We start from the raw sequence: 19,529 nt of genomic DNA, 5'->3' as shown, positions 1-19,529 counted from the left end.
ACTCGGCACCTGGACATTGGGTACTTCAGGAGCAAACCTGTGAAATGAAGTTGTTTCACGGTCCCCACCTTCTCCGGCCCCAGTACTAGGTCATGGAGCATCCCATCCCCTCTGCCCTGGTGCCCACAGACTCCACCTTCACCTCCACTATAGGAGGGCCCTTAGGAAACCACCGAGCCAGGCTAGAGCTCCAAGGCGGAAGTCGCTGGGTCTGGTTCTGGATCTGGATCTGGCTAAAGCCCAGGATGGTAGATAGCACAGAGACAAAACCTCCATGTGCCACACGCCTTGGCTGTGGAGCAACCCCTCCCCATTGCTGTGAGTGCAGTTCCCACAAAACTGGCACAGCCTCTTCTGCCTTGATTCTCAAAGACAGAACAGGCTAAAAGTTAAATAATCATGTGAACAATTTTAAAGTTATATTCAAAGCAGTTGAGAGTCTTAAGAGAAACAAAATGAGAAAATTCTGGAAAAAATCTTTTAATACTTAAAAAGTTATATAACAAAAGGTAACATGTTCTTTAAAAATGTGTACAAAACAGTAATATAAAATTTACTTTGGCATAAGATAAAAGCAAAACATAATGCTCTGTGGAATATATCAATTATTGACCAATTATTTATCTCACATCCGTTAATGTGAGTTTTCATTTGAACTGTGATAATGTTCTGAACAGAATGGGAGAAATACTGCTGCACTGCTCCCTGCGCTGATTCTAAGGGGCTTTGACACGTTTCAAATGAACGCTGACGGCTGCACCTTTCCCACAAAGAGGACCGTGTCTGACTATTATTAAAAGCACTTTCCCTAGAATTTTTTCCTTGATTTCTATAACACAGGAATAGGTTTTCCTTACTCATTAAAGTCTTTGAAATGTCTGCACTAAATAACACAAGCTCACTTCAGATAGCAAACGCCGCCTTCTACCTTGAGTGAGGGATGTGTACATTTTTAATGCTAATACTGTATACATTCTTACTGACAGCGATGTAGTTTCTTTTGTTTCCCTAACCTATATTAATCGTCATTTTTAAACAAAATGTCAGTATTTTGTGTTCTATTGATCACAAGTAGGATGAAATAAGCACATCTAGGCAGTTCTTTACAAAAAGACAACAGAACTTGTATTACCCTTTAAAACATCAAAAAAACAGACCACTTGCCTCCTACCATGCATTTAAAAACAGGTAAATAATACAGCATACTTCTTTTCACAACGCTCGGCTCTGCTGGTCCATGCCATGTTGTACGAAGATTTCTAGGGAAGTGACCCCACTGGTCGCATTCATGATTTGAAAACCACAGGCAGGGGAGCCCAGATCAAGCACAAGAGGAAAGCTTCTTTCTCTCTTCAAACTGCTTGTCCACCGCCAGAGACAGGGCCTGGAGGAAGCCCTCAATGGTGACAGTAGGGGCCTGGAAGGATATGCAATGGTGGGGTGACCTTCACCCTTGGGGGCCACTGGCGGCACCCACCCTATCCACGACTCAGACAGCAGAGGGGGCAACTCCAGGCCACTGTTCTGTGAGGAACTGAGCCCAGACCTGAGGGGCACGAGCACATCTGAGGAGGCTTGTGTGTGGGCGAGCAGAGACATACAGCACGGCCACCTCCTCCCACAGGGCTGGAGAGGGCCCCGCCACTGAGGCAAGGGAGAGCGCCTCCTCCAGCCCCAGGAGCACGTCCCCTCAGAAAGTAATGTACAATAAGGCAAGCATCTCAACGGTATGAAGTGTGGCTTCCAGCAAGGCCACGCCCTGCTGGGTGAAGTGGGAGGAGTGAGAAGAGTGCCCAGAGGGAGGCCAGCTGTGAAGACTCACCTGAATGTACAGAGCATGAGCCAGAAAAGGGAGTTTTCTTAAGACACGGCCGCTGAGGCCCTCGCTTTTCCTGTGAGTGCAATCAAGTTTGGGGACGTCAATTCCACAAGAACAGTTGTGTGTTTCAGGACTACTTTGCCCACCCCTGTCTCTGAAGGTCCCTGTCCCACAAGCCCTCTAGCTGGCTGGCTTCCCTTAGTCCTCAGTTGCTGCTCCAGGTGGGGCAGGGTTCTTGCTGCTCTGATGAGGCACCTAATGGCACCGCTGTGCTCAGGGACCACAGTGCCTGCCCAGTGGCAGATTACATCTTTACTAACTTTTGCATAAGTCTCCGGACTGCTCCCCTCTGTGCCATCTCAAATGGTTTAAATCTCTTCAACAGATAATCCAAAACAATAATATTTTAAAAATACTGTTTATTCTATCCCTTCATTCAAAATGTTCCATGTGCCTCCTCAAAGGCACAAACTCTCTTGTCAGAACTCAGAAGCTTCCCCAACTTGGCCTATAACCAGTGCCCACAGCCTTCCAGATTTCTCTCCAGTTTATCCGAATTCTAACTGTCCTTTGAGCCTCTGCTCCACTTTCCTACCTCCCCACCTCCCCTTGATCCCCAAAACCACCTGAGCATTTGAAAGTACTACCAGTACTGGACCTCCATCCTCTGGTTCAGGAACTAGGGGCCTAAGGGTATTGGGGGCTCTCAAAGCTCCCCCAGCCGGTGTGTTGACTCAGGACTCAACTCCCTGTCCTCTGACCCTAAACCACTACCTCATATGGCTACAGTCAATTATGACTCTCCGTTACTACAGTGAATGGACTTTTCTTGGTTACAAGCACACGTGCAGCAACTCTCAATGCTCACGTGTTAAGTATTTCTCTCAGCAGCCAGGGCAGCTGGACCACACATTCCTTTATTTCCCAAAATACCAAGCATAGGACCCTGAAGTTATTTACTTTGTTTATTTAAGTAAAAGCTCCCATTTTTTCCTTGCCAATTATGTAAAAATTTAACATTGTTTAAGAAATGCATCAAGAAAGCCTTAATCTGAACATCTATCTTTTCAGATATAAGCATAGCACTTTTTTCAGCTATCAGAAGGGCAGCTGACCTTATCCTCTGGTCCAGAAACCTAGGGCCCAAAAGGGATTGGGGGCTCTTGAATCTCCCCGAGCCTGTGTGTGATGACTCAGGATTCAAATCCCTGTCCTCTGACCCCCAAACCATTTTCCCAGACAGCTACAGTCAATTATGACTTCCCGTTACTACAGCAAATAGACTTTTCTTGGTTATAAAGATGAGGTCCATTCTCACCTTGCAATTTCACTCAAAAGAAGGCTCAACTTTGACACGTTGTTTTCAATGAAGCCAATCATCTCCAGCTCACGAAGGGTCAGCAGCTGCTGGCGAGGGTATATGATCTGACACTGGGAAGATGGGAAGACAGGGGCGGGAGGCACATGGTCAGCAACAGGACAGCACTGACAAAGCCCACACAAACCACATCACATCTTATATAAATGCAAACGAGGTCATTTCCCATGCACAGCTGACCAGGAGACAGGCTGGTTCCACTCTCCCTTGCAGATACCACAACACACCTGCCCCTGCTTCTTCAAAGTCAAGAATACAAACAACAAAACATATCTCAGAAACCAGCAGTGATCCAGCCTCTTCTGTGCTTTTGGCCAAAATGTGTCTTCACCACGTGTCAACATGGGAGTCCAGTCTGGTATTCGGTTCCAAGGATGTGACACAATCCAGAGATGTGTGTATGTGTATGGGTGTGTGAGGTATTAAATCCCACCCCACCAGCAATTACAAGATGCCATTACTTTGATCACCATGTAAATGCCCATTTGTTGGCTGGTTTGGTTACTGCCCATGTCCCTCCCTTCAGTGCTCTGATACTGAGCACACATCAGGTCCCTGTTAGACTGAATTATAAGAGACTGACTGAACATTACTGTAATCACTGCTATCACTGGAACATGTGACCAAAGGGATGAACACTGTAGCCAATGACACGTTGTGAACCTCTAGTTAGGATGACTTCCCTGTGAAATCTAGTCAGATAATTCCCTGTGAACTAGGACCTCTAGTCAGATGACCTCCCTGTGAACCAGGCCCTTTATTGTTCTTTCAGGGGAAGAAAACAAGGCTCACTGAGCGTGTCACTTGCAAAGGACATGAGAACCGGAACTTAGCAATACTGACCATAGCCCACACCCCTCCCACTCACTCATCACCTGCAGGTAGATCAAACAATCATGATGATGTTTTGTGCCAAAAGAGCAAAAGTATTGAGTTAAGTGGCTGTAATTTTGATTAGCACAACCTGTCATATACAACTGAAGTTTTCAATCTAAATGGTTAATGCCGGGTCAAGACAATTTACTGCATACTGAAACTAGCCATTTCAAGCTATGTCAGGGAATTAAGAAAATATAAGGAATCTACTGGTTAGTTGAGGGGAAAAAACCGAAGTACCTTCATCAGTTCTTCCAAACAGGAGAGGTAGATCTTGAAGATGGCTGCTGCAGAAGGTGGCCCAATATACTGCTTGATGTCAGCCCTGTCCACAAAGGCCATGTCAATCCTCTCTGTGATGTTGGAAGTGGTCAGAATCACCACATTGGAGTGCCTGGAGGCAGAGGAGCAAGTACCAGTCAGCCTGTGCCTCTGTGACTCAGTTATACCCTCCCTACACAGGGAGTGTCAGGAGATGCCTTGAGGATTCTGGACATTTAGCCCTCATTCAGCTAGCTACACTGTCAGTCCCAATACTGGTCCATGAGGCCCAGCAACTCTGAGATCCTGACCACAACACAGCGTGCCACACCAATTTTCCAGGGGCCTTTGCCCTGGTGCTTCTCTGCCTTCTGAAAAGCTCTCCTGGCTGTTCCCTCTCTTCTTTAAATTGTGGTAAAGGTCTAATCCCTGTAGAGCATCCCCGACCGCCCCATCTCCTGAACCCCCAGCACCCACACCCCGCCTGCCTGGGCACAGTCACACAACTGCTCATCGAAACATCATTTACTCCTTTTACCAGCTGCTTTCCCTTCTAGCTTTCAAACTCTACAAGAGAACTGCCACAGTTGCTCTGCTCACTGACATGGGCTGGCACAGAGCTGGCACAAGATGCCCTGGGAAGCATACTTCCCAGCCTGGTGGGCTTAGGCACAGGGGATGTGGCAGCGCTGCCCTCAGGGCCCATGGTCACCAGACAGATGGTGCCCAGGCAGCCGTGTGGCCAGGGAAGCACCTAAGGAAGATCAACTTCACCTGGACTCTGGCAACAGGCACACAAGCCTCTGCAAGCAAAACAAGGGCAGGGATGGGAGCACAGCAGTTCCAGGAGCCTGGGCAGAAGGGACTGGTGTAGAGGCTGGGTGAGCAGGCTGCTCGGTGCAACACCCCAGTGGGGATACAGAGGGTGCACGTAGCTGAAAATGCAGAGGGTGGGCTTTGTCACGAAGGTAGAAGCCACACAAGGTAGGCGGGCAAGGATCACCCAGAGAGGAATCTGAACCAGGGTGTGAAGAAACATGAGGCAAGGAAGACAAGAGAGAAACCAGAGGCACATGCGTGGGCTCCTCATGCCCCAGTGACAGAAGTGTCAGGGTGATCCCATTCCTGGCCTAAGCGGTGGGTGCATGGCACGGCCATCAGTGTCATGGGAACACAGAAGCTGGAGTTTCAGGGCCAAATGAGCAGTTTGGGAGTTTGTCTGATGCCTGGTCATGGTGGACACACAGACCTGGGACCGGGACATGCCCACCAAACCCTGAGTGATGCTAGAGGACAGACAGCTATGAACAGGCTATGCAGGGACCCCACGAAGAGATGTAAGAGGAACTCCGGCAGCAGAAACTCAGGTAGTCGGGAGTGGAGACAGGGGAGTCAAATGCCCTGCAAATTTCCAGGAGGAGGAAACTGAGCACTTGGGCAAATAAGGGGCAAGGGTGGGGTAGGGGCAGGGCAGGGGCAAAAACCAGACTGAGAAGCAACTCAGGGAGGGGTGGAAGTAGCAACAAGGAGGGGCTACACTTTTCCACAAAGCTTGCCTGTACAGTTTTAGAAGGGCCAGAAGTAAGAGACGCCTGTAGCTGACCCCAACAGACAGCTGCATCACCAGGAAGCTAGAGATACTCTCTATTGTATAACAATAGTGAAGGCTGGGGTAAAATATTCCTTAGCATAATTTAGTTTCCTGTCACTTCACATTCAGAATGACGCTTTGGAGCCCTAGGACCCTGGAAGAGATGCCAGAGAATAAACATAAGGACTCTAGCTGACGGGGCGTGGGGTGGGGGAGATAACAACACTGAAGTTCTTTCTGTAAACAGCTGGGGTTCTGGTCTAGATATTACCTCTTGAGTCAGGTGAGTGGGATTCCCTCTTTAAAGTTGGATCAACTTTGGGTACAGTGAGCACTAGCCCCAGACCTGCAAGGCTAGCCTCTGGAGACATGAAACCTGGCCTACAAAGGACGAGCAAGGGAGGCTCCCCCTGCCAGGCACCAGCCCTGACACGACACACCCAGCTGTGCTGGAACTGATGCATGGACACAGCAGTGACCACTCTTCACTTTATGTCTCTGCAGGGTGTGAGTGCTCACCACGCCCAAGTTCTGTCTTACATTTTTAATACTTTAAGAAAGTAAAAAGTGCTGAATTCCTTAAAAATGTTGCCTTAAAGGTAGAAAAAGAGCAAATAGTCAATGCCAGAGCATTTTTAGTTAGGAGAGCTGAAGTAGGGTCCAGAGGTGTGTGATCCTCACACATCTTCTCTGTGACTTCTCACATAAGGTTACTGGGTGTCAGAGCCTTTACAGCCAGCCACCACAGAACAATGTTTCAGTCAACAACGAACTGCACATAGGATGGTGGTCCCATAAGATTACAATGGATTAGAAGCAAAAGGTATTATTTGCAATATTTAAAAAAAATATCTAGACCCGACTATAATGCTGAATTTACTGCTAGCTCTGGGAGGCAAACAGATGAGAAAATTCAGCATGCTGTCTTCCCGCTCTGCACCTGCCATGGATAGGGCCCCAGAGCTAGTGAGGGAGAGAGGAGGGGAGCCCAGGAGCCCACCTAACCCTGTGCGCGCGCACACACACACACACACACACACACACACACACACACAAACTCCCTTTCTTTGCATTTCTCCTTTTACTATTTCTTGTCTCAGGCTTTACCTCTCTGGGACTCTCTTTCAGTCTCTGTTTTCTCTTTCCTCTCTTCTTTTCTTCCTTCCTCCTGACATCTAGTCTCCTCAGTGCTTCCCTCCAGAACCCTCCCCCGCCCCCACAACGTGTGTACACATACACTTTCTCTTCTATACCGTATTTTTGCTACAATTTTCCTGTTTAGGTATGTTCAGACACACAAACACCATATGTATTCAGTATAATGCCATGCTGTACAGCCTTGTAGCTGAAGAGCAATAGGCTGTACCATACAAGCTGGATATGCAGTGGGCTATGCCATCTGGGCTTGTGCAAGTGCTTCTACGATGTTCAAACCACAACAAAATCACCTAACAATGTATTTCTCAGAATATATTCCCATCATTAAGTGGTACAGGACTTTATTACCTTTTAATTTGATCAATTTGGGTCAAGACAGAATTGACCACACGAATGGCATCCGAAGGCTCGGTGCCTGCCCTGCAGGCATTGCGGGCAGCTGTGAGGCTTTCCACCTATGAGGACCAAGCAATGGATCAAAAATTACAAACCTGGCAGCCACAGAGCACGTCAACCGAGTAAACAACATATGAATGAGTGTACAGGTACCCAGGTGTGCCAGGAGCTCAACATGTGGGATGCAAAGGACAGGACTGCAGGAGACAGTGACTGCCTGATGGAGGCTACACTGAGCAAGGGGTTGGTTGTACCCTGGTAACAGTAAGAGGCAGTCAATCTTGAACTTCCTCCATCACAGGTTTAAAGCCCATACATGCCTACCTCATCAATCAGCACGAACACCAGAGCGTCTTTGTCATCAATTAGATCCTGGATCTTCTGGAACATCTTAGTTACTAGCTTGCCACTCTGGAACCAAAACACTGCACTCATCATGCTGCCTGGTGCACACACATCTCCCTGGCATCATTCTGACCCCAAGTGCTGTGGCCCATTCCTGACGGCCCTCGGAGAACTTCCTAAACCAGAGAAGCCAGGTCTGCAGGGCGGAGGTCAACCCAAAGGCCCTCTCTCCCTGTAGTCTGTGCCATAACACTGAACTTGAGCCCATACTGACTCCTGTCCCGGGACACAGCTCACCTGTCTGCTTTCCTCCTATTCCCCTTCCCAGTTGTCCTCACATCTGGGATTAAGATGGATCACGGGTGCAAACATGCAAAGGCGTACCCCTTATAGACACTCCCTGTCCCACTCCCATCCACCCAAAGGGCTTAATGACAGGGCTGCCAGGGCAGAGTACTTCAGAGGTGAGGTATAATTGTGCTGTCACCTTGTCTGAGCCCCTCAGTTCATAGATGGTGGAATAAGGTTCAGAGCCCTGAGGGCATGCTTAGGTGCAGGGTACAGTCCAAGTTAGAACTCTGGATGTCCTCGCTCCTCAGACTATGGTAAATGTCCTGTCCCACCCACTGGAAGGACTGGATGTGCCCAGCCTCTTGGGTCTCAGACTATTTCCAAGATACTGCTTGGCTCTGGGAGTTTCCTCTGACCACAAAGTCAGCCACACAAAAAACATCTGCCTAATATATATGACACCTTCTCCACTACATGGTTGGCAATCCAGAGAATTAGAGTTAATATTAATACTTACTTCTGAAAACCACTTAGAAAAGAGGCTGTGGCTGTTTATTTCAATTAATTGGCCATACCGGTACCTAGGATGACAAGGAAGAGTTAGACAATTACTTTACAAATCAGCCCTCTGGCATCCCAGTGGCAGCACTTTTGCTCCTTAAATGCAGCATCTCTTAGCTGCCCAGCATGGTGAGAAGTACCAGCTTCAGTCATTATAATGACTGCCAAAGAATCTAGGCCCCTAGCAAGCTGCAAACTAAATAAGTATAAAAAATCTAGCAGAATGCCACCAACAGTCCTGGTTGAATGAAATAAATTAAGTTTTTCAAACTGAATAATATCTTCATTGGAATTAAAACAAGAGTAAAATCACTCTCATTTTTAATCTACTTATAATTTATATTTATGCTTAAAAGGTACTACTGCTACTAATACAGCAAACAAATCTGAACAAGCATCAGAAGTTTTGACTGGAGCTGAATATTTTTTCCTCCTTCACAAAACCTTAAAGAATGTGACCATTTGTTTTCTAGCACAAACCCTAGGAGCCTGTATGCTCAGATGGCAAAAAGTGAACCTAACACACTGACGGAATGACACCCAGCACTAACACCCTAGTCACTGGGAGGTGGCTGAGGCCTGGACGCACTTTTTGCCTGGAATCACACAGGAAACCAGGCTACGGCAGGACAAAAGCTCACTCCCAGGTTCTCTCCAGTTTCTTTCACATCAAAAGTCCACAGAAGGAAAAGAATTGTTTTCAGAAAGTATCACTGACTTTCCATTTATAAAAGAGAAAAAGGTCGCCTAACCAGGCAGTGGCACAGTGGATAGAGCACTGGACTGAAACGCGGAGGACCCAGGTTCGAGACCCGAGGTCGCCAGCTTGAGCACAGGCTCACCTGGTTTGAGCAAGGCTCACCAGCTTGAGCTCAGGGTCTCTAGCTCGAGCAAGGAGTCACTCGGTCTGCTATAGCCCCGGTAAGGCACATATGAGAAAACAATGAACTAAGGTGCCGCAACAAAGAATTGATGCTTCTTATCTCTCTCCGTTCCTGTCTGTCTGTCCCTATCTGTCCCTCTATCTGACTCTGTCACAGAAAAAAAAAAGAGAAAAAAGCCCTGGCTGGTTGGCCCAGTGGATAGTGTCAACCCAACATATGGATGTCTTGGGTTTGATTCCCAGTCAGGGAACACAAGAGAAGCAATCATCTGCTTCTCTCTCCCTCCCGCTACCCTTTCTCTTTCTCTTCCCCTCCCACAGCCAGTGGCTCAATTGGTTTGAGCATAGCCCCAAGCACTGAGGATAGCTTGGTTGGTCCAAGCAGCCTCAGGTGCTAAAATTAAAATAGCTCAGTTGATTCGAGCATTGGCCCTAGACGGAAATTGCTGGGTAGATCCCAGTCAGGGCACATGCAGGAGTCTATCTCCCCTCCTCTCAGAGAGAGAGAGAGAGAGAGAGAGAGAGAGAGAAAGAAAGACCATTTACTAATTCTGTTCACAAAAAAAGGAAAAGAGAAAGAGACAACATAACAAAATAAAGACTGGCTTGAGTATTAAAGTTAATAATAAAGCATTTTGATTAAGTGAGCAGCAAAGGCCTGCTAAGCCTTCTTTTTATGGTTTATAAGACATAAACACATTATTTCCAGATCTTTAAATAGTCTGTTGATTAACAATGGGGATACATTCTGAGAAATGCATGATGAAAGGCGATTTTGTCTTTGTGAGAACATCACAGAGGCACTCACACAGACCTGGGTGCACAGCCCACTGCACACCTGGACTCTATGGTACAGCCTGCTGCCCCTGGGCTACCGGCCTGTACAACTTGTTACTGCGTAAAACAACACGAGATTACATCAAGCACAAGAGAAAATGATGCAACAAAAGACACAGTAAACACGCATAAGAAGCCAGCATAACAGGGCACACACAGTTTTACAGCAAATTTTTTTGTAAGTAGAAAAAGTATACTGTAAAATAACAAAAGGTACAGTAAATACGTAAAGCAGTAACATCATCATTTATCATCATTATCAAGTATTATGTAATGTACGTAATTGTATGTGCTCTCCTTTTATGTGACTGGCAGCATAGTAGGTTTATTAAGACCAGCACAATCACAAACACACGAGTAATGTGTGGTGCTCTGACGTTATAATGACTACAGTGTCACTAGGTAATAGGAATTTTTCAGCTCCATTATAATCTTATGGGACTACCATCATATATGTAGTCCATCATTGACTGAAACATAGCTATATTATGCATGACTGTATTGGGAAAACTTGTATTTCTAGTAATAACATCTTCACTCTCTGGTGTTTTGGTAAAATACCCCTAGAGATCTTTAAAACACAGGTACATTTCAATACTTCAACACAAAGGCCAAGTAGCTAACCATAAAATAAAGGGTTGAAATAAATTTCCCTACACAAAAATACTTAGAAGACATTATGAAAAGAAAGTAGATATTTAAAAATATATCTTATATGCTTGACCAGGCAATGGCACAGTGGATAGAGCATCCGACTGGGATGTAGAGAACCCAAGTTCGAAACCCCAAGGTTGCTGGCTTGAGCGTAGGCTCACCAGCTTGAGGGTGAGGTCGCTGGTTTGAGCGTGAGATCATAGACATAAACCCATGGTCGCTGGCTTGAGCTCAAAGGTCACTGGCTTAAAGCCCAAGGTTGCTGGCTTGAGCAAGGGGTCACTCGGTCTGCTATAGCCCCTGGTCAAGGCACATATGAGGAAGCAGTCAATGAACAACTAAAGGTGCCGCAACAAAGACTTGATGCTTCTCATCTCTCTCCCTTCCTATCTGTCTGTCCTGTTTGTCCCTCTCTCTGTCTCTGTTGAAAAATAAAAAGTATATCTCAAAGGATTCCCTTTTCTAAAGCCAAACAGCAATAACAGGTACCAGATTTACTCTCTGCCTTAATTAATTAGAAAACCAGACAGAATTAAAAAAAAAGCATCTATGAAGTACAATGTACAACAGGCACCGGAGGACCATGACCCGAGAGATGGGAAATAAGGTAAACACTATAATTGCCAGGCTCTCTGCTGGAGCATCTGGAGAGGACCCAAGAAGAGCACAGCCACTGTGCTGAATTGAGAAAAAAGAGGTCACAGTTCAAAGAGCCTGAGGCAGCAAGATTCTGTAGAACAGAGGTCTGGAGAGGAGGGAGATTTTCAGGAGCAAAGCACCAGAAATCATCCTGAGGTCCCGTTAAGTCTTTTTGAACATTTGGACATCTATGAAAAGGAAAATCCATGAGGCTCTCCAGATCTGTGAGCTAAACGGTTCCCGGGACTCACACAGACTGGGTGTGTTCAAGTTCTCAACAGCCAAAGCAGAGAATACTGTACTTGTTACTCATTCAAGGTGTTCAACTGAAACCCCAGAAGTAGAGGAAGAATTAAAACTAGACTAAACCTAGGCCCCTTTCTAACAAAGCTTAAAAACAAACATCAAAAGGATCACAACAAATTATGAGTAACTGAAATGCCTACCAGAACAAGACCCAACAGTCTTTAGAGAACTTAGGTACTTCGAATCAGTGTCTGCATTCAAACAAAAATTACCTGATATGCCAAGAGTATGAAATGTGACCTGTAACCAGAAGAGAAACCAGTTGACAGGAAGACTCAGAAATGATGATTATGGATTTAGTCAACAAGAACATTAAAACAGCTATTACATACTTGTTCAAGGATTTTAATAGAACACAGAAAGTGGAAAGTATGAAAAGAACCAAACAGAACTCAAGAGGAAAAACAATTCTCTATCAGCAATGAAAATTTCACTGAATGGAATTAAATGCAAATTAGATACTGCAGAAAACTGTCCAAAATAAAACATGGATAGAAAAATTTTTAAACCCGAATAAAAAAGAAAGTGTATTAGTGGTCTGTCTGTGAGACAGTACCATGTAGTCCGACATTCAGATAAATAGGCTCCCAGAAAAGGGATGGTGGGCTGGGATGTGGGAGAGCAGGGAAATCAGTTGAGAAAATAATGGCCAACTATTTTCCAAATGTGATGAAACCATAAACCACAAAACAGACAAAACTCAAGGAGAAACAGATAAATCCACCATTAAAGGCTTGGCCATTCCTTTTCAGTAAGTGATAAAACAGCAGACCAGACAATCAGGGACATCAATGACCCTGAGCTGACACCTACAAAACAATCCACCCAACAAGGGCACAAACATGCTCTCTGAGGTGCACACGGACAGTCAGCAGGACAGACCACATGTTGGTTATTAAGCAAGACTCCATAAATTTAAAAAGATCGAAATCATAACTCAAGACTATGTTCAGTATAGAACTATAGAGGAATTAATTTACATCGAAAGAGAGGGACCTACGATTCATGTAAAGTTATTAAACTATAAAGATAGCTTCCACTATTATAAAGGAAAAGCAGGGGATCCCATTCCTGGTACATACTCTCCTCTATTTTACCAAAGTTACCTGCTTGAAAGTCGAATGGTCAATTTCTGGGCCAGAGCTCTACACAGGGATGTTTTTCCAGTTCCTGGAGGACCTATAACAAAATTTAAGCAAAGACATATTTAAGCCAGTGCTGTAACAAATTTCTTAAAACAACAGCAGTTGCATTTTCCACAAAATACAAAATAAGGAGCAGAGAGTTCAATACTATGAATGTTATTACAAGTACTGCTTGTTAACTCACAAATCTTCTAGCAGCATAAGTGCCATAAAATATTATCAGTACACTTTAAAAGTTTTCCCCTCTTTCTTCTGAATTTGAATTTACCTTGTGTTTCTGCTCTTAGCTCCCACCACCTCTGACACAAGCCCTACTTCTGGACCCAGGGGCCCACTCAGCTCTCTGAGTGAGCACTGCACCTCCTGGTCTATGTCTTCACTGACACCCTCCTTGTCCCCCTCAGGTCCTCTAGGAAATTCACTTAATAAGGCGCCTTTAAAGGTCAAACACACCTTTCTTACTAATCATCAGGACTCTTAGGCACTGAAGCTTGCTGTGTCTGCAGCTCACAGCAGCGCCATCTTTCCCTACGGCTAATTCTATGTGGCCTACACCCCAAAACAAACCATAGGGTGAAGGCAAGGACCCCGACTGCACACCTTCTTTCTCTATGTGTTACCTAGCATGCCTTGTGGAAGTTCTAAGGTGACCAATGTAGAACAAATGCATCTAATAGAAAATGCTGACATATTCAACTCTTGATTTTCTGCAAGCACTTTAAATAAAAGAGAAAATATCTAACAAGTTCTACATGAAAAATAATTGAAATACCTATTGATGACTGCCTACTCTGATTCTGCTATCAGAACAATATCCTGAGGTATCTACTTAAATGACACATTTTAAAAGTGTATACAAGCATACAATCTTAACTGAAATAAAAGGCTATTGCCCTGAGCTCCTACCTCACTGGAACTTGAGTATACTAGATTTCTTTCCACCTAGTGTTAAGAAAAATACCCACCATGCTCCTCTAAGAACCAGACAGCGTTTCTGCAGAGTATGGTTTTGCAGTTTACTACTCATAATGTAAAGCTCTAAGAATGCTACAAAGAAATACGAGGAAATTCCTGTTCCAAGGAGTTTATGATCAACTGGGGAAATAAGAGTTAATTGAAAAGTTTAATAATAATGTAAAAAAGTCACAAGGCAGTAATTGGGCGGCTGCCAAATGAAGGGTCAAGTAACAAATGCCCAGAGTAATGTGAGCTGCATCAGCTTCCCAGAGAAGAAACGTTCTAGGACAACTCTGACTCCGCTAGAACAAAACTACAGGAACTTCTCGCAGAAAGATAACGGTGCGGGTGAAGCCTGGCATCCCACAATCTATCTTGTCAAAGGCAACCCCACATGCTTTACCGTGAAGCAGCACCACCCGGTTCCAGGTGATGAGATTGCTGTTGACATTCCTGTCTGAAAACAGTAATGCTGTCATCACATAATCAAGGAGCTGAGTGAAAAAAGGAAAAATAAGATAAAGGAGCCAACAGGCAAAGGTTCCCACTATATATGCTCCTACATGAGCATGAGGAACAGGAGCAAGGCAGCTTTCCAGCAACTGCCACCACTAAACATTTCCTAGATGCACCACAAGCTTTCATTTTAGAAGGTAACAATATAGAAAAGAATAAGTTCTGACTATTACTATAACAAACACAAAGGATAAGCACAAAGGTACTGTTATTTAGAATGCATAGATCACACAAAATAACTAAGGGACTAGTCAAGTAGGAGTAAGCTCCTTCCAACAGGAAGCAAGCACATGGCACACTTACTAAATAACAACATCGGCCAGGACTCCTTCATCTTGCTGTGGCTGCCCAGAGTAGCCTGGGGAGATGGGATACAGACTTCTAGTGTCCCCCACAGCATGCAGAGGACCCTTCCTCTTGAAGGGGGTTTGGATGCACTGGTACTTACCTTAATCCTGCCCACCTGCTCGGTCTGCCCTGTGGCACTGTCCCACAGCCCCTGTGAGTTCCTAAGAGTGAAACCTCACAGAAGCTGTCTCACATTTGCACTCCCCCCTTCCCCTCAGGGGATGCCCCCAGAGATCAACTCCACTTGGGAGCAAGCCTAGAGGAGAGACATCCAGATCACTGCTGCTGGCAGGCAGAAGCTCCCAGAAACCCATCTGAGTCCATGAGCTTTGAGGTGCTAAAGAGCAACATAATAATGACTCCACTTCAAACAACAGAGCCTTTGGGAAAAAAGTTCAACTTACGTGAGATTTGACTTCCACATCATACACCAGGCTGTCCCACAGCCCGTGGAATTCAACTGTGACAAAGTAAAACAAAAAATTAACTTAGGAAAGCAACCATTACATCTATTAGTTAGATCTGCCCTGAGCTACCGATGCTCTCCCTACTCCACACATGGTAGGCTAAGATTCTGATTACAGAGAAGGTAAATTTTAAAAATTTTTCTTAAAAGGCCCTGGCCAGTTGGCTCAGTGGTAGAGCATTGGCCTGGCGTGCAGGAGTCCCGGGTTTGATTTCCGGCCAGGGCACACAAGAGAGGGGCCCATCTGCTTCTCCACCCCTCCCCCTCTCCTTCCTCTGTCTCTCTCTTCCCCTCCTGCAGCCAAGGCTCCACTGGAGCAAAGTTGGCCCGGGTGCTGAGGATGGCTCTGTGGCCTCTGCCCCGGGCACTAGAGTGGCTCTGGTTGCAACAGAGCGATGCCCCAGATGGGCAGAGCATCGTCCCCTGGTGGGCGTGCCGGGTGGATCCTGGTCGGGCGCATGCGGGAGTCTGTCTGCCTCCCTGTTTCCAACTTCAGAAAAAAACAACAAAAAATTTTTTTTCTCAGGTCGACGCTTATCCACTGGGCCACCACAGGTCAGGCTTTTTCTTAAAATAAAACATGTAAAACAAATGCCAGTTACGTAGGACTTCTGACAGATAATTAACTGGGTAAGTTACATTTTGTCATGTTACGTAGTCGTCTTTTGTGGACCTGTGCTTTACACAGCACAGACCCTGAATCCACTACTCTGGGCAGACCAGCAGATCTAGTCTAGCCATTAGGACATCAGGCATAAAACCTGACGGCTGAGTTAACCCTAGGATTCTGCCTGCAAGAAAACACTGGCAAGTCCACGAGTAAGCATTGAGATGGTAGGAAGGAGTGGTCCAGTAGGACTGACCAACTTGTCAGGAAAGAAGAGTATGGTCACATTCTCAATGAACACCATCTTTGAGGAACCAGTCCAAAGGAACTCTCTACTTTCCCCTTTTGTGATCTACCTTCCATTTCATAAGAGATAAAATGCCCTAAAATTCTACAAAACAAATGAGCAATAGCTCTTTGGTTAACTGACCTGGCAAGTCTTAGGTGTGTGTCATGCTCTGACCTCATGGACTCAGCACATTCCACCTACTGTTACTATCACCCGTACCTGCAGGCAGAACCCAGTGATTTGCTGCAATTATGTTTTCTGTCTCTTCTTCCAAATTTTCACTGGTGGGGCCATCTTCATTCAGGTGGAAGATGTGAAGTGCAATAGTGCACGCACTCAAATCGATGGGCTGTGATGAAAAAGAAAACCAAATCCATCTATAAAAATGGAAAATCACTTGCTTTTTAATTCTGAAGTTCATTTTTAGGGTTAAAGTAAAAAAATAAAGATTAAAGGTGCAGCATAAGAATGAAGAATGTCAAAGTCCCCTTATCTAACCTTATAAATGTTAGTCTATAATATGTCTACATATTTTTGACTCAAAACTGATTATCAGTTTTCTAACTGTGTCTTTCCCACTTACTAGAGCTTGGAGATATTTTATGCCAGTAAATACAAATCTCATTCTTTTTTATTATATCATATTTGGTGTGAATGTGTCAGGTGTTTAACCAATCTCTGATGGACAGTTAAAATATTTCAAATTGTTAGCTATCATAAACAATAATATTTGTCCATATTCTCTACAAAACTACATAATTATCTATTAAGATAAATGCCTTGAGATGAATCTGCAGTCAAAGATGAGAACGTTAAAATAATTAGCAGTTAGAATTCATGTCCTCCAGGTAGGCTGTGCTAACTGTCCCTCCACAACAGTTCTGGAAAGCTCCCCAATTCCACTCAGGCCAAAACAGAGCACATTGACATCAGATCTCAGTGTGGATAAAACTCCACCAATGCCACAAACGGTCCAAATATATAAGAATGGGGAGGTCCACCACAAAGCGTTATTTCCAAGTTGTATTATAAGTCAGAAACTGTCCAGGTATCAGTGATGCATCTTCCAGAGACAGACACTTTGGGCTTTTTTTTTTTTTTTTTTTTTGTGGCAGAGACAGATAGGGATAGACAGACAGGAAGGGAGAGAGATGAGAAACATCAATTCTTCGTTGCAGTTCCTTAGTTGTTCATTGATTGATTTCTCATATGTGCCTTGACCCGGGGGGGGGGGGCTACAGCAGACCGAGTGACCCCTTGCTGGAGCCAGCGACCTTGGGCTCAAGTTGGTGAGCCTTGCTCAAACCAGATGAGCTTGCGCTCAAGCTGGCAACCTCGGGGTCTCGAACCCGGTCTTTGGCATCCTAGTCCAACGCTCTATCCACTGCGCCACCGCCTGGTCAGGCACTTCGGGCTATTTTTACAGTAGTGAGAAAACTGCCCTAATGCATCCACACTGTCACACAAAGCTCCTCTTAGCTCTCACACATGAACTCTGTAAGACAGTGGGTGAGATTGTCCTTATGCTGGTTTAGATGAAGAACTTCAAGGCAAACCCATTTCCTCATCTCTGTTGTCCCAACACGTCCTATGATCCTAACACATGCTGAGCACTCCATAAATTTTGTTGAAAGAGAGAAGGCATACAGGCCTCATCAGCGCAGTCCCCTATTCTAAGGTGCTGCATGCTAATTCCTGGTTTCCAACCTCTCCCTGACTGTGCTAACAGCATGCTGAAACTGGGACCACGACTACTCCCAGCACCTGGCTCCTGCCAGGCAGCCAGTACTTGTTTGATCATCAAACAAACAGGTAAGCAAAGCAAACCAGTTTCTGATGGACATACACTCTCAAAGCAGCAAGCACACATGTACAGCATGAACTTTCTATTCAGCTAAAGGGTTAACTGTTTCTTAACACTGGGAATTAGTAACTTACCTGTGGGTCTTTAACCTTTAATTCTGTGTCAACAATAGACACAGACTCCACATTTCTGGTCAGAAAAGGTTCATCAAATTCAGTCCACATGTAATCACCAAACACAATATTATGTCTGTTAAGTAGCTTTCTAACACTCGGCTTTATATCTTCTTTTTTTGCCGTGCTGACAGACAAAAAAAACCATGTAGATCAGTACTGGGTTAAAAAACAATATTTTAACATTATTTAAAAAAAAAATCAGGGCACACAGAAAAGAGTGCAATAGTTAACAGTACTGGAGAAAGTGGGCCTGCCTGGGAATCAAACCTAGAGCCACTCCCTGACGGGGGAGCCTCAGCCCTCCACCAGATAAAGGGGCAGTAGCAAGAGCTGTTGATTCTCAGTACACTGACTGGGCTTCTCTGAAGATTAGTCAATACATACCAAGTGTTCAGGACGATGCCTGGCGCACAGTGAGCACCCAAGAAATGTTGGCTATTTCTATTAGTGAAAGAAGGAAACCCCACAGCTGTGGGGTCAGGTCAGGAGTCCGCACTCTAACAAGTGCCCAAAGCCGGGCATTCACATGAGAAAACCTAACACTTCCAGCTCGCCGTTCAAGGCTCCACTCAGCCCACCTTGCCACCTGACCGCCTCGCTGACTAATTCTGAGATCACACCAAATGTGGATCAGTAAGGCGTGCCTCTTTACACGAAAGCACCTGAGACATTCTGGTTCCAGTGGCAACGTCTACATTTCACCTAGAACCGAGCTCTTGAGTATTCGGCCTGTCCCAGCTTACAGCTTTCCTGGGCTGCACCCGGCTGAGCTCCGCGTGGGTTCCATTCAGGTTCGGGCCATGTGGGTCAGGACCAGTGGGTCCGGCGCAATGGGCTCTGGCCGCAGTCCGGACCGAGTGTTAGCGTTAAGGGCCACGCCGGGGACGAATCCACTGAACTATCCCGGGTACTATCCCGCGGATCGGCCCGACTCACCTGTCGCTCCGCTGGTGCACCTCCACATGGACGGTCGCCGTCTCGGCCACGCAGGGCAGCGCCTGCTTCAGGTCGCCCACGGCCTGGTCCATGGCGCCGCCGCCCCGCCGCCAGCAGCAGCGGGTGCCTGGCCCGAACCTGGCCGCTGCCTGACGCCCAGCACCGCCACCACCTCCAAGTCCTCCACAGCCGGCACAGGAACCACTGGCCTCGCTGGCCTCCCGGGCCCCGCCCGCACTTTGAATCTGCCGCGCGCAGCGCGCCATCCCCTGACCCGGAAGCGCTCGGTC

The 19,529-nt window shown here is 45.9% G+C and overlaps 1 protein-coding gene across 1 annotated transcript; it reads right to left on the bottom strand.

The window, feature by feature from the left end:
• Positions 1 to 472: 472 nt before the first annotated feature.
• On the bottom strand, positions 473 to 19,501 carry TRIP13 (thyroid hormone receptor interactor 13). Its single transcript, XM_066253596.1, has 13 exons — positions 19,240 to 19,501; positions 18,262 to 18,427; positions 16,543 to 16,672; positions 15,366 to 15,421; positions 14,501 to 14,591; positions 13,102 to 13,174; positions 8,633 to 8,696; positions 7,804 to 7,890; positions 7,432 to 7,538; positions 4,314 to 4,467; positions 3,138 to 3,250; positions 1,823 to 1,892; positions 473 to 1,417 (listed from the first exon to the last, which is right to left on the bottom strand). The coding sequence occupies exons 1-13, from the start codon at positions 19,329 to 19,331 to the stop codon at positions 1,322 to 1,324; spliced, it is 1,299 nt and encodes a 432-aa protein (XP_066109693.1). The 5' UTR covers positions 19,332 to 19,501; the 3' UTR covers positions 473 to 1,321.
• Positions 19,502 to 19,529: the final 28 nt, after the last annotated feature.

This window comes from Saccopteryx bilineata, chromosome 1, assembly GCF_036850765.1.
Source record: "Saccopteryx bilineata isolate mSacBil1 chromosome 1, mSacBil1_pri_phased_curated, whole genome shotgun sequence".
Lineage (NCBI taxonomy): Eukaryota > Metazoa > Chordata > Mammalia > Chiroptera > Emballonuridae > Saccopteryx > Saccopteryx bilineata.
This window is presented reverse-complemented; position numbering and strand designations above follow the sequence as displayed.